The following is a 25530-nucleotide window of genomic DNA, read 5'->3' as shown; positions in this document are numbered from 1 at the left end:
CCAGCTTCAGACACCTTAAACGTGTTGAAATGGACAAGTTCAGGCATTTTTATACTAGTGGGGAGATGTTTTTCAACCACTAGTCATTTCATAATGACAGTCACAATTGTTAAGTGAAGTGAAGTGATTGTCATTGTGATACACAGCACAACACAACGAAATGTGTCCTTCTTTTAACCCATCACCCTTAGTGAGCAGTGGGCAGCCATGACAGGCACCCGGGGAGCTGAGTGTGGGGACGGCGCTTTGCTCAGTGGCACCTTGGTGGATTGGGATTCGAACCGGCAACCTTCTGATTAAAGGGCTGCTTTCTTGTCAGGACTTTAGTGAAAAGTTGCGACAAAAGTTTTTTTTTTGGGGAAGGTTGCTGTGAAATTGCTGAAATAAGTGATTTGCCTCAACTGGTCGCACATGTCTACAAGTGCTTTGAGGGTAAATTTGCAGCATTCCTGTCACACGTCTGCATGTTCAGTAACATGGAGTTAAAACTGATCATATTTGAGTGACGCAAAATTTAGGAAGTGCTGTGATAGGTCAAACTTGCAATTAAGATGCAGTGAGTGAAAAACACAAATAATTCATGCTGATTGGCTGAATTTGGCATTAATTGATGTGATCGCAACATAGCAAATTCCTGGAGGGACTGAGTCTAGAGATTAGCGGAATCAAAGCATGCCTCAAAGCAAGCATATGTCTTACCTTCTTTTAGAGAACCGTTAAAATGCCTGTGAATACTATAGACACATCACAGTGCACCAACTGCCGGTGGCTGGACAAACCTAGTCAGGACAGGCTTCTTTCCTAAAGTTCTGTCTCACATTGTGCTTCAATCATGAATGGTGAATCTGGAAAGGCTATATAATCCAAAAATTGGCTAGTTTAACTAGTGCAGTTGGCAATCTGCTGTAAACTTTGCCAAACACTCTTGCTGTTTTGGGCACAGTCTGGATTTAAGATTGGCCTTGTAGTTGGCTTTAGCCTTTTTAACAGCCAGCTCAAATTTTATGTTTGGCACTAGTATACTGACCATCATTGTAAAACTGTGGACAATGGAATGAAAAAACTCTCTCTCTACACACAAAAGCACTGTATTACAAACCACTCCAACCTGATGTTACCTGGCAGAAAGAGGCATGACGCCATAGAGATTAAAATAATGAACAGTTTCTAATTTATTAACACCAGTAAATTATTATTGCAGTTACATGTGAATAATGTATGTAAAAAAGGTACCAATGTTACACAGAAAACCAAAATGAAAAGAAAGAGAAAAGGTAGGGAAAAAGAGAGAAAAGACATGAGAAAAATGTGAAAATAGAAAAGACTCAGGTACTGATGGGAAAATTCCCCTCAGTTCCCGATGGAAAAGAAGATGGAAGTCCCAAAGACCACAAGTGAACAATCTTTATACATTTGACTTACAGGAAGTTGCTACAGACCAATCAGAATTTGTTGTTTCTGTCGTCACGCCCTCGGAGTCTCCCGTCTGGGGCAGACAAAGAGAGCAGGCGATCTCAAAAACACATGGCTGCCTATTATTTACCAAATGGTCGGAAGAACTAAGAACAGGTGACTGACCCCCACAGACCATTATTACCAAATGGTCATGAGAACAAAGAGGTGTTTGCCTCTCCACAAGACAAAAGTATCGTGGTCCCGCAGAATGTCCCATCTTACAAATCCTTATAAATATTATAGTATTTAAATCTCCTTTTAAACCATGGTTTGTTATTGCTCTAAACAGACACCAAATAAATGCATGGCCATGGTGTTTAACTGATTCGATAAATTCCTAATAACATTTTAGTATGGGTCTAATGATTTGTTTACCCCAATATTTGACTTTTTCTTATAATCCACCAAAAGTCTTTCATTTTCATTTCATGAAAATAGATATTTTAAATTGATCAAATATCTGTCTTGATAACTGTTGCCCTTCATGTTAGTTCCAGGGGTAGCTCAGAGCAGAAGATATATGTAATTCAACAGTCAAAGAACACGCTATTTGCTAGGCAATGGTTGTTATCCACTTACATAAGAGGATTGGGACTGGATTATCATAGCCAACTAGACCAATTGAAAGCCAATTTAAAAGCAACTAAATTTTGTAAATTATCTTTTACATTTTTTTTTACATTTTATATAATGTTCATACAAGAAGGCAGAATATAATCAATTGTGCCAGGAACAAAACTAAAATGAAATCTCTGATTGTAAATCCACACACTAAGTCTTTAGGTGATAATGAGGTCAGACTGAGAGGAGAGGATAAAAATGAGCACAGATTTAATAGTTCAATAAGCAGGAGCTATAAACTTGAAAATGTGACCATTAGCATAGCTTTTTTGTTCCAGGACAATAAAGTTAATTTTACTCTAATCTGATTCCTCCAGACTCCATGCCCTTAGGCTCTCGCTGCCTGTTTGAGTCCGGTCCCTGTGGGTGGTTAGTGAGGGATGGGACATCCAGCTGGTCTCTGACTAGTGGACAAAGTCTTTCAAGTACATACCTGCTGGGCACCACTCTGCAGCTGACTCAAGGTAAAGTAAGAATCCCCTATAGCATTGAACTTTATGAAAACTGTCTCTGCCATTGAACATCTAAATATATAGATTGAAACATAACCTCTTTCATAAGACGGTGTCATGACTGTCAGTACCCTGCTTCAAGGACATGACTTAGAATGATGACAAGATTGACTCTAACTTTGTGTTTACAGTTTGCCATCACATTCAGTTTATTTTCAAAGCTGTATTATCAATTGAAATAAGTATTTCTGACAATGGCTATAACCAGAAGACTCATGATAGTTCAAGACTCATCAAGGCTGCATAAAACAGACAACTGTTGAATTTGTTTGAATTTTACCCTCTGAATGGGCCTTTTGCATTCAATAGATATTAAAAAGCTATTTAAACATACATACAAAGTGTCTCATAAAAGAATAGTGTGGAGTGTCTCTTTGCACTGCTTCATTTATCAGATGTGAGATACTTTAATTGAATTAATTTAATACTTTTTTAGAAGTAAGTGAATCCCTTTACTATGTTGAATGGAATATGTTAAATATTATTTAATTGCAATAACAAAATTATTATTATTGCTATGTTAGCTATACCCATGTGCTATACCCATTAATCGAAGATACATTTTAAAATTTTATTTTATGAAATGTTTACTTTTTTCTTACTCTCTGGGTCAGAAAAGACATTATGAGAGCATAAAAGAGTGCATGGAAAGATCATCTTTCCAGTGCCTTCAGCTATTTATGTTGCTTATGGGATTTTTCACATAGTTGTAGCCTTCCAAAGCATTCACTAAAGACCATACTGATTTTCTTGGGAACAGCACATTGGATCACAAAAAAATGAAGTGATCTTCCTTAGCCTTCAGAGAACATGGAAGTGATTTAGGGGCCATCAAGGAGCTTGCTCTGGGTGATATAGTGCTGTGCTATGATATTTGTTGCTGTGCTGCTCTTATTGCATTAACTGTTAAAAATCATGTGTATGGTCTCTAGATTCTTGTTTTTGGTTCAAGCCACAGATTTTTGGAACTAAGCTTGTGTTTTGTGGTGCTTGATGAGAGCTTAAATACATGTTTGGAAGTAGTCCAAACATGGTGGGTGCCAAAAAAGGACTAGTCCCAGGTCTCATCTCATCTCCTCTTTGGTTCTTTGTAGGCTCTTTTTTTTTTTTTTTTTAAAGGTATAATTCTTTCCTCAGGTCATTTTCTGTTCCTGAAGGTTCGAGGTAAAAACACTGGGGGGGAGGCAATGGTGCAGAGCCCCCCTCTACCCCCCACAGTCTCCAGAAGAGATTGCCAGGTGAGAGAAGGGGGTGCACAGAGGCTGTAGACAGTAGCCATATTTCCATTTAACTTTTATACTAAATCTAAGCAATGTGGACAGCTGTTTTTCCATGAACTCACATTTACTTAATACCAGAAAATTCATGACAACATTTTTTTGTAGTTTCGTTTGTGTGTGTTTCCATTACGCATTTTCAATAGTACAACATTACAATGTACAATTCAGCTTTTTAATGCAAACTACTTGTTTTGAAGTGAAGTGAAATGAAGAAATAGCAGTTCACAAAAATTTAAAAATGGGATGTGTACTGAAATGAATATCTTCACAATTTTACTCATTGTGGTTGGTTTTTTGAAAAATCAAAAATCCTTGAAATGTTTTATTTAGTTAGCAATTTATGAAATATAGACATTTGAGTGTGATCAGAACACGACAATATGTTCAAAATACAATGATTTGCCAACCAAGATTATGTGTGTGTGTTTGTGTAGTTGCATTTCTCCCTATACCAGTTTGGGGAGTTTAATGGCACAGTGGTGCTCTCAGTGGAGACCAATGGTACTGCAGTGTTGCCGCTGGAGTTTGAGAGGGCTGGGCAGTGGAAGGACAGCTGGCAGGACGTTACTCTGCCTATTTCAGAGCTTCTCAGCGGGTATGGTGTGCTGCTGAGGACAGTTCATAAATAAAAGGGTCCTGTTGATAACTGAAGAACTTGTTGATGAATGTCAGACAGTGTGGTGTTCTGTTTTCCTCTGAAGGTTTCAAATCAGGTTACGAGCCCTCTGGGGTCCAGGCTCATATGCTGACATTGCCTTGGATGAAATAACCCTGGGAGCATCTTGCTTTGAAAAAAGTTAGTCTGGCTATGGTCACTGAGACAATTTTAAAATTTAAAATTTAAGCAGTCAGTGTGAAAAAGTTGTATCAAAATGTCTAATAAATCTTAATAATAATAATTCTTAAGCATATTCAAAACATATATTTTAATGTTAAACCTTTAATTTTTAATGATAAATTGTCTAATTCTATCTTTTTGTTGATGAATTTGAAACATTGTCATGGAAATGTGGAACGTAGGAGAATCTGATGTTTCATTCAGAGGTCTACATATTCCTTATTTTTTGACTAACTGTAAATGTAACCCAAACTGTGAGTAAGACAGACAATCTCTACTGTGATTTAGAAAGCTAGACCCACTCACATGTTTTGCAGTCAGTTTCTGTCCTGTATGAACATAATGAAATAAGAATTTGCTTTGATACTTGAGGAAAGTTATTTGTTTAGGGTGACATTCTCCCTGTATGTGTTTGTGTGTGAACTTTTGGCCTGTTTCAGATTTGAACTCCTTGCTGCATGAACATGGATTTCTGCGTGAAATCAGCTCTATCACCGATCTGGACTTCTTCAGCCCTCTGCCCGAACCCTCACCTTCCGGTAAATTAGATTAATTTGGTGAATTTTAAATCTTATAAATCACGTCTTTCATTATATGACATTACACGTTATTTTTTTACTGCCAAAAAATTGTCACAAGACAGTATATCACCAAAAAGCTTGTCCCTGATTAATACAATATTATATTCCAAAATTCCATAAAACCTGACCTGACCTGCAGTCATTTAGCAGATTCACAACTAGGAAACCTTTTTTTTTCATAGAGATGTCCTGGTGGTTCACGTCCTGTGGGGCCAGTGGTCCCCGTGGCCCCACCCAGGCCCAGTGTGATAGTGCTTATAGGAATACCAACGTTAGTGTCATCGTGGGAAAAGAGGGGCCACTCAAGGGGGTGCAGATGTGGAGAGTTCCTGCCACCAACAGATACAAGTGAGTGAATCTTGATTAAGTGCAGACCGTCATGCTCCTGAATGCAGCTGGTGCGAGTTCTACAGAAAAAAAGCATTATAAGCATTATATGCTTGTGTACATTATATGTTTAATGTACTGGAGTCTATGTATTATTTTAATGGCACAGCGTGGACTGTCTAAAAGCGGTGAGAGAAAGGCCACTGGGTGTAGACTGTGAGTGTGTGAGTATGTGTAATTATGTTAGTATTCTGCTGCAGAAAGACAGCTATTTTCCAGGAGGCTAGGGAATAGCAGCTTTACCCAAAGGTGATAGTCAAGACCCCATCTGTAGTTCACTGTAAAAGTATTATTGTCTCTGTGAGCGCTTTTACAATTTTCCACTCACTTCAGCTTTGAACAAACTACGGTTTTCGAACTTTGTCATGGGATTTCATTGAAATTAGACTCACAGGATTGGACATTCCTAAGGCTCAGGGTGGAAAAATGACAACAGACACACACACACCTTTGCCTCTGTGGCTCCATTGTTTGACGAGCGAAATTAATTGAATGCTTGTAGATAGACCTTCTAACATTTGCCATGTGAAAGCAATTGATGGCTTAGGTTAGTCACAGTCTTTTGCAAGCATGTTACTCTGTGGCTGAAAGTGTAAAGCCCAGCTGGGTGTCTCCCATAAGTCAACTGTCCATACACTCACCATTTATGAAACCTTCTGGTTTAATGAAAACAGCCAGGACCAATTATGTCACATCCACATAATGCACTCCTGTGCCACCGTCTTGTCCACCCAATTGTCCTGATTGTGTTAATCTGTGGTGATGCACCAATCAGCCAGAGCATCAGAACCACATGCTATCATTATAGTGCAGATCCTTCTTCTGCCACCCAAAACAACTGTGACTCATTAAGCCAGTAGACTCCACTCGACCTTGTCCACATGTCCTGTGGTTTCTGGCATTAGACCTCAATGTTGAGACCTTGCTTGTTTTTCTAGCACATTGCACAGATGCTCAACTGTTTTGAGACTATTTTGAGACAGCATTAAGCAGTCACTTCAGTAAAGCTCTTTATGTATTGTGCTGAAATAGGCTATTGACGTCAGGTAAGAGGTGTACCTTTGGTTTCATTTTGTGCCAGTGACCAGAATTAAACATGACTGTGAATGCAGCCTGGCTCTACCATTCCTTGATGCAGTCAACTGTTCCTGAACCAAAAACATGAATATAGTCCACTGGCCTATAGGAGGACAGCTTTTTTGTCTCTGTTTGTCTAATTGCTGTAACAACCCTGTCATTAATCAGGGTCTTGTAGTATGTCCTCCCTGGGTGTCCTGGTTTTATTTCAGATGTTTTTATGCATAGCCTTTTTCCGCTGCCCATCATAATTAAAATAGGTAGTTGTACGTTTATATTTGTTGCTACTTAAAGTGTTGATTTTGGTTTCTTTTTTGACCACCCAGCCAAGTTCTGTGAGTTCTTTGCCATTTACCATGAGGCATTTGAGTCATGACTGTTCATTCAACTAGCACATGGCAGATTATCTAATAGAATAGCAAAATAAAAACAAAATTTGAGCATTGCGTTTTAATTCAAGATTTTGCAATGCCTTAGGATTTCTGCATATGGAGCGGCAGGAGGTAAAGGAGCCAAAAACCACAACAAGCGCTCTCATGGAGTTATTATCTCTGCCATCTTTCCTTTGGAGAAAGGGGAGGTCCTCTACATCCTGGTAGGACACCAGGGTGAGGATGCATGCCCTGGGGTAAGTTGGATTTCTAGATTTTCTACACCCTTCAGTGGCAATCATTGTCATCCCACCCAGATTTGTCCAATGGTTTAAAGAATACATGGTTGGATAAAGTAGCTTTATTGCACATAGAATATAGAATATAGAAATATAGGAAAAACACTTTTCTTAAATAGAGAGGAAGGAAATTTATTGTGCTGATCAGTTTTGATAGCATATGCGCTGTTCTATGATGATGCTCTACACATTTTTAATGTAATTTTTCAGTACCACATCATTATACATTGACTTGAAACTTCCAAAGCTGACTGTTTTCATGTATTTTTCTATTTCTTCCCAGAGAAACCCTTTGACCCAAAAAATCTGTCTGGGTGAGTCGTCAGTGATAGAGGATAGCTGGGCTACAGAGGGCAAAGACTCCCAGTGGGTTGGAGGTGGAGGGGGAGGAGGTGGTGCCACCTACATATTCAAAGTAAGACTTTTTTCACCTGATGTATTTAGAGAGTGTTTAACCTCCAAGACAATCTTGACCTGTGTGACACTGTCATTCTAACTTCTAATAAAATGCAGGTTTAGTCATTAATTCTTTAACTAATTATTTTTTATATTCTGGTTAAGAAAGAAAACAATGGAATATATGCAACAGTGTAACAATTTGACTGTGGACCATACCAGAGCTGACAAACCACATGTCATACTCACACTGTATGTGACCTCATGTGTCCTTCCTCATGCAAGCCAATGCCAGACACGGACTCTTGTGCAGAGCATGGAGATTAGGTCTGTGACAGATGTGTCTGGATATATTACCAATGAGGTCCAAAAACATTTTTGTGTCATCTTGAAATGATTTGGAAGTTGTCTGTGAAGTGATGTAGAGCACATATTGAGAGATATTTCCCTCCTTGGTTGCCTGTGACTTAAGACGGCTGTATGGTATCCTCATGCTGCAGATGGAGAATGGGGAGCTGGTGCCTTTCCTTATTGCTGCTGGAGGTGGTGGGAAGGCCTACTTTGAGGACCCAGAGTCCAACTTGGACCAGACCCTGATGGAACGTTATGAAAATGAAACCAGAGCAGCATCCACCAACGGCAAAACTGGAGCTGCAGGTCTTTCTCAGTTTGACTATTTTTTTACTTTCAGTCCATGGGTCATATGTGTAAGTCACTGTTGGAGTCTGCTGATCACTAGGTTGGTATGGGACATTTTGCAGTCCATAACTCTGAAAAAGATAAGGTGTGTCCTTGTGTGAACTATTATTGCCAAACAATTGCTGTGTACATGAGTGGGGGAAAGCAGAAGCAGAGTGTAGCATTTAAATGGAAAGATAATTTGGGCAAAAGTACTTGTCACAATAGCATTGTGTTCAAGTTAAGTGACGTTACTGTTGTTTCAGGAGGTGGAGGGGGGTTGAGAGACTCCACACGCTACCTGTGGGCAGGGAAGTCTCTGGCAGAGGGCGGTGAGGGAGGCTCATCTTGTCTACGTGCACTGTCCAAACTCGCATGGAACACTTTTGGAGGGTTTGGTGGAGGAGGAGGTGCCTGTTCCTCTGGTGGGGGTGGAGGCGGTTACAAAGGTAAGCCCTGACTATTTCAAATGTTGTAATTTACAGAAACTCCACATGTGTTTATTCATAGTTTTGATGCCTTCGGTGAGAATCTACCAATGTAAATGGTCATGAAAATAAACACATTGAATGAGAAGGTGTGTCCAAACTTTTGGCCTGTAGTATATATACAAAAATATGCATATGCAACCTCTACTGGTAATACTCTATGCTGGTAGTATAGCCTGGAGAAAAATAAGAGCATAATAAAAAAGAGCAGAAATACTAATACTGATTATATACATGTGGTTTTTGTGTTCTGTGACCAATAAAAGATCAGTTATGATTTGCCCCATTAATTTAGATAGTCCGAAGTAACAATCTGAGGTTTTTGGCTGTTGTGTGGAGAGACTGTGGCTGTCCCACAAAAGCACCTAGATTTTTTTTTTTGGTCCAAACATTTGATATTTTGTCATATTGCCAGTAATTGCATTTCTGTTGGTCAACTTTAACATCTTTTCACAGAAAATGACTGCAGGTTAAATATCTAATCCAACTCCCCCCACACGTGTATTGACAGCAGAAGTGACATTACATGTTGGTGCAGGGTAGGGGTGTAGGGATTTTTTAGTGGTGTGGTGTGCAGTAGAGAATAACAAAGCCTGACAGGATGTCTTATGGGAACTGTGAAAGAAAAACCAGGGACAAAAATTCTTTCTCTGGCTTCAAATGAGGGGCAGTGGTGGCCTAGTGGGTAAAGAAACAGACCTGTAATCGGAAGGTTGCCGGTTCAAATCCCAAACTGTCAAGGAGCCACTGAGGTGCCACTGAGCAAAGAACCAGCCCCACACACTGCTCCTTGGGTGCCTTTCATGACTGTTCACTGCTCGCCAAGGTGATGGGTTAAAAGCAGAGGAAACATTTCATTGTGAGCATCGTGTGCTGTGCTTACTGACAATCACTTCACTTCAAAAGCCTTTATAAAGGTTCCTACTGTAAGAACATTGTGCATTTACCAGAATTAGCATTTTTTTTTTATTAGCTCCATGGCAAAGAACTGACTTTGTCCCTCAATTATGAACCATTCCCTCTGTGAGCTCATAGTCATGACCCTCTTCTTTTACTTAAGGTGGCGATGCCTCACTGACTGACGACATCATTGCAGATGGACAAGATGGTGTTTCCTTTGTCCATCCTTCAGGAGAAATATTTGTGCTTCCTCTTGCAGGTATCAGCCTCTTGTCTGAGATTGATAAAGTGTTTCAACCTAAATGGCTAAATGGGACAAGATGGAACTGAATATTATTCGAGTTATGAGGTTGCACAGAGTTGGCCTCAGTATGACTGTAAAAGAATTAGCATGAAATTATGAAGATACATTTTTCTGCACAATATTGCAATACAGCAATATTGTTGTAATTTATCTTCTAATCATTGTCGGCTTTGTTCTTTACATGTACTTAGATGTGTTTATATAGTATTATTTAGTCTTAATCAAATACAGCTGGAATATGTACTTGCCATAAAATTGATAAGTGGCAGTTTAGGTACTTTAACAAAGGAATAAAAATAAAACAATAAAGCAAATAAAACAGCAATGTTTTTAACCAAATATTAACATTTTATGAAAAATATGTAAATACAATGAATCGAATAATGAGAGTTAAACAAAGAAAGGGACAAACCCTCCTCCCACACCGCTACACTGGAAATAACAGCAATAGGTGCCTGGGTGATTTGTAGTGAATGGAAAAATGGGATCAGAGCTATCCCTAATTAGCAGGATAGCAGGAACAGGATGAAGAAATTAGCTATCACCACCAGGGCATCCTGCAACACAAAAAACAGACCCAGGACAAAACAAAAAACACAATTACGCATACAGAATTGAGTTTAGAAGTGATCATTTGGTCCAGGTTCATGCAATCCCTATTTTTCCATTGTATTTTTCTACCTAGCAATGGAGAGCCATGGTGAGGTTGAGATTGAAGTGCACCTAAACTGCAGCCACTGCCAGTCCCAGAACTGCAGACGTAATGAGGACACTAGAGCCATTGTGTGCCTCTGCCATAAGGAGGATGTGCTGGCTTCTGACAATGTCACCTGTACAGGTACTTTTCTCAAGCATTCTTTTCTGCCTGACAAGAGGACAAATGCAGAATTTTCAGCAAATAAAACGAACTATTTTGATTAACTCTGTAAATCTCTTTATATTTTGCTTTATTAATCACCAAACGTGTAAGCATGTTAATGCTGAGAAAGTAAATTGTATTGAAGGTAGATTTATTTGAACACTGTTGGCACACCTCTGAATGAAAAACTGAAATGTGAAATCCAAGTAATAAAAAAGGTTCATTTTGTTGTACATGTCTTGGTGTTTATTGTTAGATGTGTCATGTTCTCTGAAGGTGCTCTTCACATTTGATCCCCAGCTCCACCACCAGGCCCCCTACCTGATGGGTACCTGTCACCTTCCCTGACCCTGGCTGTGGTGGCATCTACAGTAGTCACAGGCATCATTCTGACTTGTGCCAGCCTCACACTCAGTAAGAGACTCTTTCAGTTCTGTGTGAACTCTGTGCCTTCCACCTTTCATCGACTTTGATGTTATCATTATAATATTATCACTATAATATTATCAATTGTTATTACAAAATTATTTCATTTCCTTCATTATGTTTTTGCATGTGACTATTTTTTAGTCATTTGGAACAGTATCTACCGCTTTTAGCCATGCACACCATGCTGTTATTGGAATGTGCACCAATGAAAAATTGAAATGAATTCCTGTGATCTATGTAGTCTACTACATTTTGGAACAGGGATATTTTATTTCAACATCATGACATAATAAAAACACAACAATCCTAAATAGAAGTGTTAAAATTAAAAAGACTGGGAAAGTTTGTCAGGGTCCCAGCCAGATTTCATACTTTATTGCAGAGTGTTTCGTGCAGAGTGAAAGCAGCTGGTGAGAACAACCAATTGTTTGTCTTAGCATGTTTGTTAGGGGAGCTATGAGCCAAACATTTTCCTCCTGTATTTTATGTTTCACAAAATATCCCAAATTCACCCATGTCACACATATCTGGCTTTCTCATTAAATTTGTGTTATTCTGTGCAAAAGCTTCTAAAAAAAAGGGAAAAAAGAAGGAACAAATGTGTCATGATTCCAGACGTTTCCACTCTGGTCCTATGTTCTCCTAAGCGGAGTTTCATGTTTGCTATGTCTTGTGGACCCATGAATACCTTGATTCTTATCATCTGTAATTACTAGTATAAATGTACCCTTAACGTATCCAGTTCCTGCTCTATCATTCTGTCAGGAATGTGTGGTGTAAAGAAAGGTGGATGCAAACGCACAAGTCACAAAATGGGAATTTAGTAAATGGGGCATGTGGGCCCTCACACAGGCATGGAACACGCACACAAAAGACACAAGAGCAAGCACTGGATACGGCAAACAGCACTCAAGAGAGCATTGGACAGGAGTACATATTCCGGGAATGTCCAGGATCATGACAAAACACCAAATTAATAACAGGAAGCAGACATAACTGCTTATCCATTGCTATTTGGTGCAAAATACCATATTATTCTCAGTTATATTGAGCCTTAAAGCTGCTAATTTATATTGTTTATATTTTGTTGAAATGTCTTTTTAAAATAATCACTTGAGGAAATTTCTCTACCCCTATAAATGTGAGAGTATTGTGGTGTGAAAATCTGAAATTGTTCTCATGGGAAGCTTATAAGATTTAGCTATCACTTGGCCGGTAAATCAGCAGTGGTGAAAAACATATATACTTTTCACTGTTTATTTTTCAGTTCTTCTTTAAGGAGAATTATGCCTTAACAATGCCAATTGGAGAGTTTGTAATGATGTGTGTAAATGTAAAGCGCTGGAAGGTGATTTTGTTACTGGTTATTTTAGAGGTAAATGTTAATGCTGTTTTGATTGTTGTAAATCTGATCTGCGCACTAATGGTTAGCCAGTATGTCATGATTTGTTGTATTTTCTACAGCAATTAATAAAATAGCAACAACATAGAGGTTTATTGTAAAGTTAAATAATTAAAATAAAAGTTTACGATGTTCTTACTAAAACAGAACACATTTTGATTCAATATGTTTTCTTTGAAAAATAACTGCAGTGTTTCATTGACATTCTTGGTTTGCCATCCTGCCTTCATTACTTGTTCAACTTAATGCATCAAACCTTCCAAAATATGTGCAGGCACAGTCCAATTAAATCCCACAGATCACAATAAATCAGCAGTAAGATTGCAAATAATACTGCAAATGAATTTGAGAGACCTCAGGAAGATTAATGGTGTGTATTCACCTGAGCTCTTCCCCATGCAGGTTGGTAGTCTATACATGGCCCCCCAAGCCTACACACCCCATGCCCTATCCCCACCCCATTGCACCACAGTGCCACAGTGCCAGAACTACGTCCTTCTCTTTCCGCCTCCTACCCCTCTCCCGCCTCACTCCCACTCAAGCTCTCCTGCCGGGCCACTTCAGCTCGATGGCATAAAGGGGACCTCTGACCTCCACGCAGCACCCCCCCATGGCAGACTACCAACCTGCATTTGGGCTGTGGGCCGCCTGATTTGAGGGTGAGTCCTCACTGCTCACGGAATGTTTGAAGAGAGGACTGACTGCAAATTGAATAAAGCAGAATAGAACCTAAAACACCAAAATGGACATGGTTATTTCATTTTGTTTTGCAATTCATTTTTGGAACATCTGTTTGTTCAGGTGTATGTGTGTGTATGTGTTTTCTTCTAAAGTGCTTCCAGCTGTTCCTCTAGCTCTTTAGTTGCCAAAGAAACTGATTCTATAATGGCACTTAGCTATTATTTTTCCTGTCTGGGTCTTTTATAAGGCCGTGCTGAAATGCTGTTAAAAGTACCTTTTTGTTTGCTGTTTTCTTCGGGTTATGGCTTACTGAGTGGCTAAAGGCAGAGTTAATTCCATGATACACCTCAGAATATGCCACGCACCATAAATGTATTCTCCTTTACTGAGTGGCACATTTTGAAAATACTTAAAACTTTGAAATCAATCATCCTTTTTTGTCTCCTGCTAGTCTACTACAGGAAAAAGAACCACCTGCATGCTGTGCGAATCCGTCTCCAGAGCCCAGAGTACAAGCTCAGCAAGATCCGTTCATCCACTATCATGACAGACTACAACCCTAACTACTGTTTTGCTGGCAAGGCCACCTCCCTCAGTGAGCTGAAGGAAGTCCCCCGCAAGAACATCACCCTGCTCCGGTACAGTACAGCTTTCTCTTCTTTTTTGCATTTAATCATTTAAATACTATGTGAGATAGGAACGGTATAAATGCAGGTTCATTTACATGGCTCGTTACTGATTACTAATTAGGCAAATTATTTGTTGATGAGGCATTAGACCAGATCCACTAGCACAAGTGAATAGGCATGTAAGCATGACGTGACAAATTTTATGCAGCTCAAAAGCCCAGACTCATACTAAAAGTATACATACAATCAAAAGATTTATGAAACTGTATGAATAAATTGCAAGCTCGTCATTAGAATTAAAATCTGTTCCACCTTAAATGCTGCTCAGCAGGCTGCAGTACCCATATTACGGGTAGTTCAGCGAGGCTTACAGTCAGGAAATCTGTTTTAGAAATGGACGTTATAAGAAATAAAGAACATTTAAAATCTGTATTTAGGGATGATGTCTGTGTAAACAAATTATGAACTATTAGAAATATTACCACTTGGACCTGTCTTGCCCAACACACTGAAATTTTTACCAGGCATTTACTGTGCATTGTATTATGATGAATGGCAATTTCTTACCATGTGAACTAGGGTTCATAAGCTTTGGGCCACCAAAAACTCACTTGTTTAGGGTAAAATAGGATGTGTAGAAATAGTATCAAGTGTTACCTGTGTGTTACTTGTTACAATGCCACTATTAATGCTACTATTATTTAAAGTAAGTACTTGACCCAGTGCTTCATCTCGAGTGTTTCCTGCCATTTTCCAAGGATGGTAGAATCTGCTGTCACTGTACTGTGTGGTGTGTGGATGTCCAGAGCCATGGTCCCAAGAGTGGGACCAGCTGGGCAGGCTGGCCAATGGCAATGCTCTCTGCACGCTGAATTATAATAATAGTTCACACACACAGACAACTTTTTCTTTGCATAAATTCGCTCACGTAATGCCACACATGTGCTCCAGGAACACATAAACAAGTGACGTGATCATATATAATCAGCTGCGCAACTGTGGTTGGTGCTCCGTCATTGGTTGGTATTTACAGTCTTGCAACCAGCCTCGACTCAGCGCACCCAGAAAAACCCAGTAGGACTGATCCTTTCCTTCTTGTCTCATCCTGTCCTGTCCTGATCCTTTCTCTTGTCTGTTTTTGTAAACACCAATATCTGTGGGTGTCGTCTGACTCGCGTTCACAGATCAAACCGGTGCAGCTTCACTCGCCAGTTTGCGCTACTCTGAAATTGGGTTCTTTCATCTATTCCAACACGCGCTCTTCATCTGTGTTTCCTCAGTTTGCATGTGCATGACACATACTACTGCTGCTGTGCATACAGTCACAAAATTTATCATGCACATCACACTTTACTTTTTTGAAGGATATAGTGTGTACGTGCAAGCTTTTCTTAATATATGGCTTATGGGGTGAATTGGTGATCGTACATCATGTCAGGGGCGGTCTTAGCATGTTTGGTGCCCTGAGCAAACACCCCCTTTGTGAACAGTGGGCAGCCATGAAAGGCGCCTGGGGAGCAGGGTGTGGGGATGGTGCTTTACTCAGTGGCACCTCAGTGACACCTTGGCGAGTCGGGATTCGAAATGGCAACCTGAGAATTTTAAGTGGGAGATCATCACCAATGATTTAAACATTCTTTATTTCTGAAACAGATTTCCTTGCTGTATCCCTCATTGAACTGGACCCTCTACAGGTACAATCTGGGTATTGCAGTCTGTTGAGCAGTCTTTATGTGAAAGTGAATTCAAGTGAAAGGTGGAAAGTCTGACGGAACCAAGTCATGTTGCCATATCAAGAACCGCCACTGCATCATGTACACTGTACAAGAAGCACGACCAAGCTGCGATTCAGATAGACTCAAGGAAGTAACTCAAGTTAGACTCAGATAGACTCAAGTAATGCATGTGAAACACTTTTACCAGTCACTGAAATAATACAAGCAGCACATCACTATAGCCCGTAAGTTCTTGTTTTCTGACTAAACATTTATTGCACAAGCTCGACCCACCCAACCCGACCCGAGCCCAACTAAAATGGTAGAAACCAAACCCTTACCCGACCCAGCTCGGGCCAAGAATGCCACTCTAATAACTTGCACATTTATAGAATGCACATTTTTTATTTAGGTAAATAAACCCATTTACATTTCAACATCTGTGCCGCATAGATTATAAGTGTAGATTAAGGTAATTTGAAATATATGTTTTACTTATATATTCACTATTATAAATATGTGACTAAAACAATGTAATTAAATATGCATTGCAAGTTTTTTTCTATAGATTGCAACGTATGCGCAGGAAGAGGTGTACACATCTTTTAGGTCTGGTTTTGTGACCCCCCAGGTCTCAAAAAGAGGACGTAGAGCAATAGAGGACAATTTGTTTACAAATTGACTGGCCAAGCTCTGTTTTTCCTTTCCACATATATATTTCTTTTGAATGTCTACACTGATCTGTGTGTGTGCATTGTCCTTGTGGATTTTTTTTAATGTGTGTGTGTGTGTGTGTGTGTGTGTGTGTGTGTGTGTGTGTGTGTGTGTGTGTGTGTGTGTGTGTGTGTGTGTGTGTGTGTGTGCATGTGTGTGCTCTGGCAGGGCTCTTGGACATGGAGCCTTTGGAGAGGTGTATGAAGGTCAAGTCCTGGGAATGAATGGGGATAACTCTGCCATGCAGGTGGCCATCAAGGTGAGTTGTTCCAAATACACTCAAAAACAATTTAACAGCACCAAATGCATTTTGTACGGAAATTAAATAACACAACTTCAAGACAGTACTGATATTGAAATAATGTGGAATCCTTTGTTAGAGAAAAGAACGACAAATGCAATAATTATTGTAATCTAATTAATCTTCAAAACGGGTCTAGTGGATGTACAAAAGATATTAGCAAAATTTAGAGAGTGTCAAAGATATTTAGCTCTCAATTATTTTATATTTTTAAATGCTAAATTGAATGGATGCATATACAAATGGGGTATAAAAGCCTTTTTATTGCAATCATTACAATCTTTAATGTTGTTTTTTTGTACAATGTTGCTTTATTGTGAATGTCTTTCGACGGCAATGATTTTTTTTCTGCTCACAGACTCTTCCGGAAATCTGCTCTGAGCAAGACGAAATGGACTTTCTAATGGAGGCCTTAATTATGAGGTTGAGTAATGCACATAAGAACCACCAACACACCATTCATAGCTTACTCCTATCTCTCTCTCTCTATACTATATATATATGTGTGTGTGTGTGTGTGTGTGTGTGTGTGTGTGTGTGTGTGTGTGTGATATATGGAGAGGGAGACTGATGGCAATGATGTGATATAAAAAGTGAAACAAATGTGCACATGCACACACACCCAGTTGACCCTCTGAGGTTTGATTAATGACACAAGAGCAGGCAGAGTCATGGTTTATATTTTAATGAACAGAACACCAAGGCAACCAGAACAAAATGGCTCAGAGGAGAATAAATCTGGCAAGAGTCTATTAGCATAACAGATGCACACAGGATGTACAGGGTGTACAGGAACCCAGGAAAAGGGCCAAAGATCAGGGTAGGGACAGGCAGACGCATGTGACCCTGACGTGTGGAGGTGGTCCCTCAGTCAGGTAGCCTGTTGCACATCTGAACATGAGTCGATAAGTGAAGAGCCAGAAGTAGACCTTTTCTCAGGCTTTGACCTTTTCCCAGGCTGATACCCTGTTGGAGGTGGTGCTGACACTCCTCATGAGCAGCATGGGTTCCTCGCTGGCTGGCTTAGATGCTGAGGTTGAGGGGGACCCTGTAGCTAAAAAATGAGAGGAGCACTGAGAAATGAAGTTGAGAGAAAGTGCTGGATAAATATTGGTAGAAGCCCAGGGCACCAGGAGCTGCATTGTTGTACTTTGACCCTCTGCCCACCCCATCCCAACTTCATTTCACTACACATTCAGAATAGACAATGGACAGAAGCATGCACTCCCCAGTTTTGTAGTTAGGGTAAGGGTTAGCGTGTTTTTCAACTTCTGGATACCCAAGTCAGCTGTTGCTCTGGAGCTCATCTATTAAGCTTTGGCTGAATAATGTAGCTCTGTTTCTAGTTCTGTTTACCTCAGATACCAGTTCACTTATGTCAGATTTGCACATATTGCTTTAAGGACTAAATAGAATGGTTAAATAGAATTGGTATTGGTTGTGACGCACCTGCAAATAATGTAAAAACAATGAGACCACAATAATTTATTTAAAACATGTATTTTACCTATAACCTATACATTTAATTTGAAAAACACACAAATTTTTTAGAGATGCTCTCGCACTATGATTTGGAACAGAAGAGAGGGCAAAAATTATTTCAAGTATAAGTTTAAGGGTTAAGGTCTACACTTGTGCGACCAGCTTATTAATTTTTATGCTTTGTAATTTGTTGAATTGTACAGATTGAAGGTTAATTGGATTGTCATGTGTATATGCGTGTGTACTCTTTTTATATCCAGTATATGACATCAAATTCTCATTATGATATTCATGTGTTGTATGCCATGTATGCCCACAGCAAGTTTAACCATCAGAACATAGTCCGCTGCATTGGTGTGAGCCTTCAGATCCTGCCCCGCTTCATCCTCCTGGAGCTGATGACCGGAGGAGACATGAAAAGCTTCCTCAGACAGAATCGTCCAAAATCTGTGCGTCTGAATGTCTATGCATCTTCATAATCAGATGAGTATATACAGTACAGGCCAAAAGATCAGACACACCTTCTCATTCAATGTGTTCTCTTCATTTTCATGACCATTTACATTGGTAGATTCTCATCGAAGGCATAAAAACTTCAAATGAACACATGTGGAGTTATGTACTTATGTACTAGGTGAAATAACTGAAAACATGTTTTAGTCTAGTTTCTTCAAAATAGCCACCCTTTGCTGATGAGCTTCAAGAGGTCGTCACCTGAAATGGTTCTCCAACAGTCTTGAAGGAGTTCAGAGGTGTTTAGCACTTGTTGGCCCCTTCACCTTCCCTCTGCGGTCCAGCTCACCCCAAACCATCTTGATTGGGTTCAGGTCAGGTGACTGTGGAGGCCAGGTCCACAGTTTTGATGCCTTCAGTGAGAATCTACCAATGGTCATAATGGTAAATGGTCATAAAAATAAAGAAAACACATTGAATGAGAAGGTGTGTCCAAACTTTTGGTCTGTACTGTAAAACTGTGTCTGAAACACACTAGTGTTCTTAAATGTCATTAGACAGAAAGAATCTCTTTGTTAGTGCTAAATGTTAATGGTGACATTCTGACACTCACACACAGAACAATACACAGATACTTTACTAAATAAAGTAGCTGTGCACTTTGGATAAAAGCTGCTTGTATGGATAACACCTTACATCAACAGTAATTATATGACAGAGCTCCTAAATGGATTTGAAGGAAATTGCATAAAGTAGTACAACAGAGGTTTACTGCCTCATATTTTACAGAAATGTTGTTTTACTGTTTGTGCAACGTTGCTACAGAATCACCCATCCTCTTTGACCATGCTGGAGCTTTTGCATATGGCCAGAGACATTGCCTTCGGCTGTCGCTACCTGGAGGAAAACCACTTCATCCACAGGTGATTTTGACCCTGCCTCCCCACACTGATGGCAATTGGCTTGCTGATTACCACTAATAAGTAGTTATGGTCAGAAGGCTGAAAGTAGCTGATATAATGTTAAACATGGCAGAGCATATACTATTTATTTGTGACTTATTTCAGAGACATTGCTGCTCGGAACTGTTTACTGACTTGCCAGGGTCCAGACAGAGTAGCTAAAATAGGAGACTTTGGAATGGCACGCGATATTTACAGGTGAGTGATACATCAATTACTATACAAGACTTCCACAGTGGCAGACTTCCTCAGCAATATTACAGAAGGTCCAAAACAAATATTTGAAAACTCTTAATTGATGAAAAACATCTATTGGATATCTCCAGTTCTACTATTTGGTTAAATGATGCAGGCTGGTTTAAAATATAAATCTCTACATACATAATATAGATTTTGATATCATTAAATGTTATGATCAGCTGTTGTCTGTATAGCTGTTGACTTTTTTGGTACCAGCTGAGGTTTATACATAAACAGCTAATGTTTTAAGTCCAGCATTGGATGTATCTCATAGACCTTTCTCTCCTGCCAGGGCCAGCTATTACCGTAAGGGTGGTCGGGCAATGCTACCTGTGAAGTGGATGCCTCCTGAGGCTTTTTTGGAGGGCATTTTCACCTGCAAAACAGATACTTGGTACGGCTTCTACTTATATTTTGCTATTAGTAGCTTATAGAGTAACCCTCTTTTTGAATACACAAGGTTTATAAGTGAGACACGGAACAAAATAATGATGCTTCATATTTGGACGGGTTGATATCTGTATCCTCTATGAAGTAGGCCAAATAAAATAAAAACTTGTTTGAAAATATCCAGCTGCACAATATATTATAGCTTCTCTACTTTTATTTCCTTTCCTTTGCAATGACAATCACTTCACATTTTCACTTTCAATGGTCACTGTTCACTCAAGCCACTTTGTAAACATTAGTCACATTTTGCTAATTTTTCATTTTCCTGTACTACGTACAGTTTTTACATCAAAACCAGTCCATGCAGTATCCAGTAAAGGGCTATGGACAAGTTTTACTTCAATGTGCAACTGTCTCCCTCTACAGGTCATTCGGGGTGCTGCTGTGGGAGATCTTCTCGTTGGGCTTCATGCCATACCCTGGAAAAACAAATCAGGAGGTTCTGGAGTTTGTGACCAGTGGTGGAAGGATGGACCCCCCAAAGAACTGCCCTGGGCCTGTGTGAGTATCAGTTGAAACATTCAACTCTGAGAAGCTGGTCATTTTAAAACTCTCATCGCCATCATCTCTATGTCCTTACTGTAGGTACCGTATTATGACACAGTGTTGGCAACATTGCCCTGAACATCGACCCAACTTCTCCACTATCCTGGAAAGGATTGATTACTGCACACAGGTATAGACCTATCTTTCTGCCACACCCAAATATATTTTATAACATCTCCAGTTGTTTGGAGATTCCAGTGGCCTGAGGATTCCCAGATACAGTTCTTAATCTGTTTATAGTAAGATATGACATTAGAGTACATCGACACTGCATGGCTAGTTTAATTATTGTAAACATTGCATGGTAATATAATTATGTAGTCGGATATCACTCTGCCTTGCAATGGTTTTATCTGACCTTTTTCCGGACATGTTTCATACTTACAAATCTGAAATTGAACTGATGTACTTTGCAGATTTTTTGGCTCAAACTATTGTGACCATAATAAAATAACCAGTGTTGGTCAGTCATGCCTGCTAACGTCCTATTTAAAGATGGTCATTTAAAATAAACTGCTAAATAATCAACACTCTCCTCAAACATCCCCAGGATCCTGATGTGATTAACACACCACTCCCAGTAGAGTATGGGCCAGTGTTTGAAGAGGAAGGGAGCACCGTGATCAGACCAGATGGTTCTGGAAGTTTGACACCTCTACTGGTAGCCCAATCTCTAGCCCAGGAACCCACTCTGCCACAGAGTGTTGGTGTCAGTGAAGTCTCTCCATTCCCCCAGGCCCACAGACCCAGGTTGTTGCTCCAAAGGTCACAGCAGCTGCCCCAGGAGGTGATCACCTCCTACCGGGATGCTGTGGAACCTTCCTGGGCAGAGCCAGTTCCCGCCGTGTCTACCTGCTCTGGGTCCAGGCTCCAGATGCCTGGGCCAGACCGCCATCACCCTCACCTTCAGCACAGGCCCTGCTCTAGAAACAGCTCTTCTTCAGGAAGCCAAAAGCTTAAGAACAAGACCAAGAACCTGTGGAACCCTACATATGGCTCCTGGGTGCTAGAAAGTTTTGGACGAGGAAAAACGGCTCTGTCCCAGACACAGTCCATGCCCCTGTCCTCTTGCTTATCTTCTTCAGTGACCACTTCAAGTTCTACCTCAGAACGCAATGAGCCTGGACCTGATGGTTCATCCACCACCTGCCCCAGTAAATCCACCCTGAGCACCCAACCTGTAGCTGCTGGTCTGACCTCCCGGAAGGTTCCAGCAGGTGTTGGCTGTGCAGTGGGTGACCCACCCACAAGTAGCATGGACCTGGCCAAACTTCAGTCTTTCCCCTGCGGCAATGTTAACTATGCCTATGATGAGCATAGCTACGAGGCAGAGAGCCTGCCAGTAGTCATACCCAAAATTACACCAGAGCCTGGCACCAGCTATACCACTGGCCCATCATTTTTAGCCAGCCTGGGCCTGGCATTGCCCATTTCATCCACTGGAGGGCATAAGCCCCCGGTGAAGCGACATGCCAGCTATGGGCATGAGGATATCAAAAGGCACACTAAACCAGAGACGCCCATCCGAGACAGAGATTCTGGCTTCTCACTGTCCGAAGATCTTAGTGTCACATCAATTTAGTGACTTCAAATTCAGCCTATTAGCCAACACTGAATAAGCACTGGAAAACTGGTACTAACCGAGCACCTAGTCTAGTCGGGCCTTCTGAAAGAACTAAAGGCCTATTAAATGTCTTTTCTTTAAAAGGACATTCACATTTTCTACTTATAACAGGCTGAAAACTGTGGTATTGATTTACTGCAAACAGCTGTACAATGTAACTAACATACACACACATACTTTTGAAGATCCAGCAAGAACAGCCATACAAGATTTGCCTCTACATTCAAGATGTCATGAGAGCAGAAACGTGTCTGTTTACTCATTTTCGTGAGGTCTGAGAATAGGATTTTCTCATTTCAATACTGTGAAGAAATAGAGTTCCAGATACCTATGCATTCAAGCTCTTTTTGCAGCATTGCATTTCCTGGAATAATAATAGCTGGGACACTGAGTTGTGCTGTAGCACAGTGTGGATTATAAAACTATCATAATGTGTTTTTAAGAAATATGACTTTTTCAGCAGTTTCAAATGTAGAAGGCTATGTGTCACCCAGGCTTCTTCAATTTAACATATGGTCTTATAAAGGCTTTAACTCCACAGTAATTAATGACCTATTCTAGTTTGTAAATCCAATTCAAAGTACTGAAACCACCTTGTTTTGGAAGGTTGTCAGAGATTCATTTGCTGGGGAGCTCATTAAAGCCATAGGACACTGTGGGCAAGAGATCACAGTGGGCACTATTTTAGAATTGATGCTAAGCACAGCACTACACTCCAAACAGCAAGTTTAAACAAGAGAGAACTGTTTGGTAGTTGTCTGTATTTTGGAAAAAAGATAAACTAACTGCCCTTTTGATGGTGTATAATTATTTCATATTTTCAACAATCTTTAGTGATTTTTTTTTTTATACTCAATGTGAAGCCAGATAATTGACAATGTCACACAAGCATCATCATTCTGAATGATTTAAACCCACACCTGTTAAAAAGTCACATGCACATACATCATTAAATTTCTTGATCGATCGGTTTAATTTATGTAAATACAGAGGATGTCTTTGAATTTACGTAGCTCTGCAATTAGCACCAGTATGAAAACATTTCCAAGCAGAATGATCCACAGACTACAGAACTGGCAGTACCTTTATGTACCCTTCTCAAACAAATGGCCAGTGCAAAATGGTCTAATTATGAACTATAGCCAAACAACTCTTTTAAAAGCTCTAAAAAATTGTGCTATGTTAACTCAGGCACTGCGTAAAGCCATATTATATTTATGGTGACTTATTTATAGGACATTATAATACCTATATAATACCTGATTTATCTATATGGTATATTTTTGGTATATAATACTTCCTAAGCTAAGGGTGAAGGGTGGTTGTATATATTTATTACCATACTACTGATTTTCTTCTGTTTTTGTGCATTTGGATTTCTTTTTCTTTCTTTAGTGAAACACAACTTCTAAGGTTTACCACAATCGTTTTGATCCATGGACTGACAGTGAAACTCTGGTCTATATCAGTGGTTTTAGTATGTCAAACTCTGGAGCAAGACAGACTCTGTGGAAACATTATTTATTTTATTTTGCCTAATTGTTCTTCTTTTGTATTTATCAAAGCCCACACCATAAGAACAATTCAGTATTTATAAATAGTGCACTTCAATACATATTTTATGTAAATTCACTCGTTGCTTATAGTGAATTTTGTCCTGATATTACTCTTTTGTTTTGTTTCTGATATGTTGCAAATCACTGCCATTGGTCTGCCTCAGCCCTACAATGTGTTGTAAGCTCCTGCAGTCCATCTTATGAAATCAGGAGGTGCTAGCCTTCATTTGAGTACATTAATGTATTTGAATGGACAGCTACCCTATTACTTTCTGTAAGTATTTCTGTTTTAAATTGTGTTTACTATTGAAAAGCTATAGGTTTCTTTGCTACTTTTATTGCTGAAATATCCTGTTTTTGAATATTTTATTCCCAATAAAGGACATTGCCTCAATGAACAGTCCACTCCATTATGGCACAATGATAGAGATTTGCTGTACTTATTTTAAAAGGAAGTGGCTGGGATCTTCACAAGAGAAGCCAAGCTGTTTCAGAATTATGCAAGGGTGGTAGTAGCCTAGTGGCTAACACACTCGCCTATGAACCAGAAGACCCAGGTTCAAATCCCACTTACTACCATTGTGTCCCTGAGCAAGACACTTAACCCTAAATTGCTCCAGGGGGACTGTCCCCTGTAACTATTGACTGTAAGTCGCTCTGGATAAGGGCGTCTGATTAATGCAATAAATGTAATGCAACCAAACATGTGGATCCAGAAATGTGTATTAGATTCTAATAATAATGTATGAGAAGAAACACAATTTTCGTTAGTTTAATAATCATTACCCCAAAAATTTAGACAACAACAGGGATAGCCCCAAATAACAAAAATTGACAATGTCAATTGTGGTTGTTTCCACCCTTTGCCGCAACGACAGCTTGACAGCTTCGTGGTGTTGTTCTGAGGCAATGCGTTCCACTCTTCCACAACTGCTACATGCAGTTCTGCCAGGTCACGTGGGGGTGGGGTACAATCATTCAGTCTCTGGTTTAACTGATCCCAGACATGCTATGGGGTTCAGGTCAGGGGATATTGATGGCCATACCATATGAGGCAATCATATGAGGCACTTACTGAAGTCGAGCCGTTGTGTTCTATGATGTCTGTGAGGTAAGAACGTGCAATGACTGATCCATGTACAATAACTGGTGATGCCTGCCCTGACTGTTACACCTCTTCCACCAAAGCAAACCCTGGGGACCATGCTGGCCTCAGTGTATCGCTCACCTCGCCTTCTCCAACAACACTCATCAGTGAACAGGATGGTAAACCACTGCTGCATTGTCCAGGTCACATGGT

General features: G+C 39.9%; 1 protein-coding gene across 3 annotated transcripts in view; it reads left to right on the top strand.

Annotated features, from left to right (window-relative positions):
* Positions 1-22993, top strand: part of ltk (leukocyte receptor tyrosine kinase) — a 52019-nt gene extending 29026 nt beyond the window's left edge. For all 3 annotated transcript variants that reach the window (XM_028975694.1, XM_028975688.1, XM_028975701.1), the window contains 23 exons: positions 2394-2540; positions 3726-3826; positions 4303-4463; positions 4570-4664; positions 5147-5245; positions 5470-5635; positions 7229-7379; positions 7705-7836; positions 8318-8474; positions 8762-8944; positions 10044-10142; positions 10873-11025; positions 11347-11460; positions 14010-14196; positions 16785-16875; positions 17276-17340; positions 18719-18848; positions 19678-19775; positions 19920-20012; positions 20347-20448; positions 20871-21005; positions 21090-21180; positions 21601-22993. In XM_028975694.1, the coding sequence (XP_028831527.1) occupies positions 2394-2540; positions 3726-3826; positions 4303-4463; positions 4570-4664; positions 5147-5245; positions 5470-5635; positions 7229-7379; positions 7705-7836; positions 8318-8474; positions 8762-8944; positions 10044-10142; positions 10873-11025; positions 11347-11460; positions 14010-14196; positions 16785-16875; positions 17276-17340; positions 18719-18848; positions 19678-19775; positions 19920-20012; positions 20347-20448; positions 20871-21005; positions 21090-21180; positions 21601-22632 (3782 nt within the window). In that variant the 3' untranslated portion in view covers positions 22633-22993. The remainder of the gene's footprint in view (positions 1-2393; positions 2541-3725; positions 3827-4302; positions 4464-4569; positions 4665-5146; positions 5246-5469; positions 5636-7228; positions 7380-7704; positions 7837-8317; positions 8475-8761; positions 8945-10043; positions 10143-10872; positions 11026-11346; positions 11461-14009; positions 14197-16784; positions 16876-17275; positions 17341-18718; positions 18849-19677; positions 19776-19919; positions 20013-20346; positions 20449-20870; positions 21006-21089; positions 21181-21600) is intronic.
* Positions 22994-25530: the final 2537 nt, after the last annotated feature.

This window comes from Denticeps clupeoides, chromosome 1 (assembly GCF_900700375.1).
Source record: "Denticeps clupeoides chromosome 1, fDenClu1.1, whole genome shotgun sequence".
In the NCBI taxonomy this organism is placed as follows: domain Eukaryota; kingdom Metazoa; phylum Chordata; class Actinopteri; order Clupeiformes; family Denticipitidae; genus Denticeps; species Denticeps clupeoides.
This window is presented reverse-complemented; position numbering and strand designations above follow the sequence as displayed.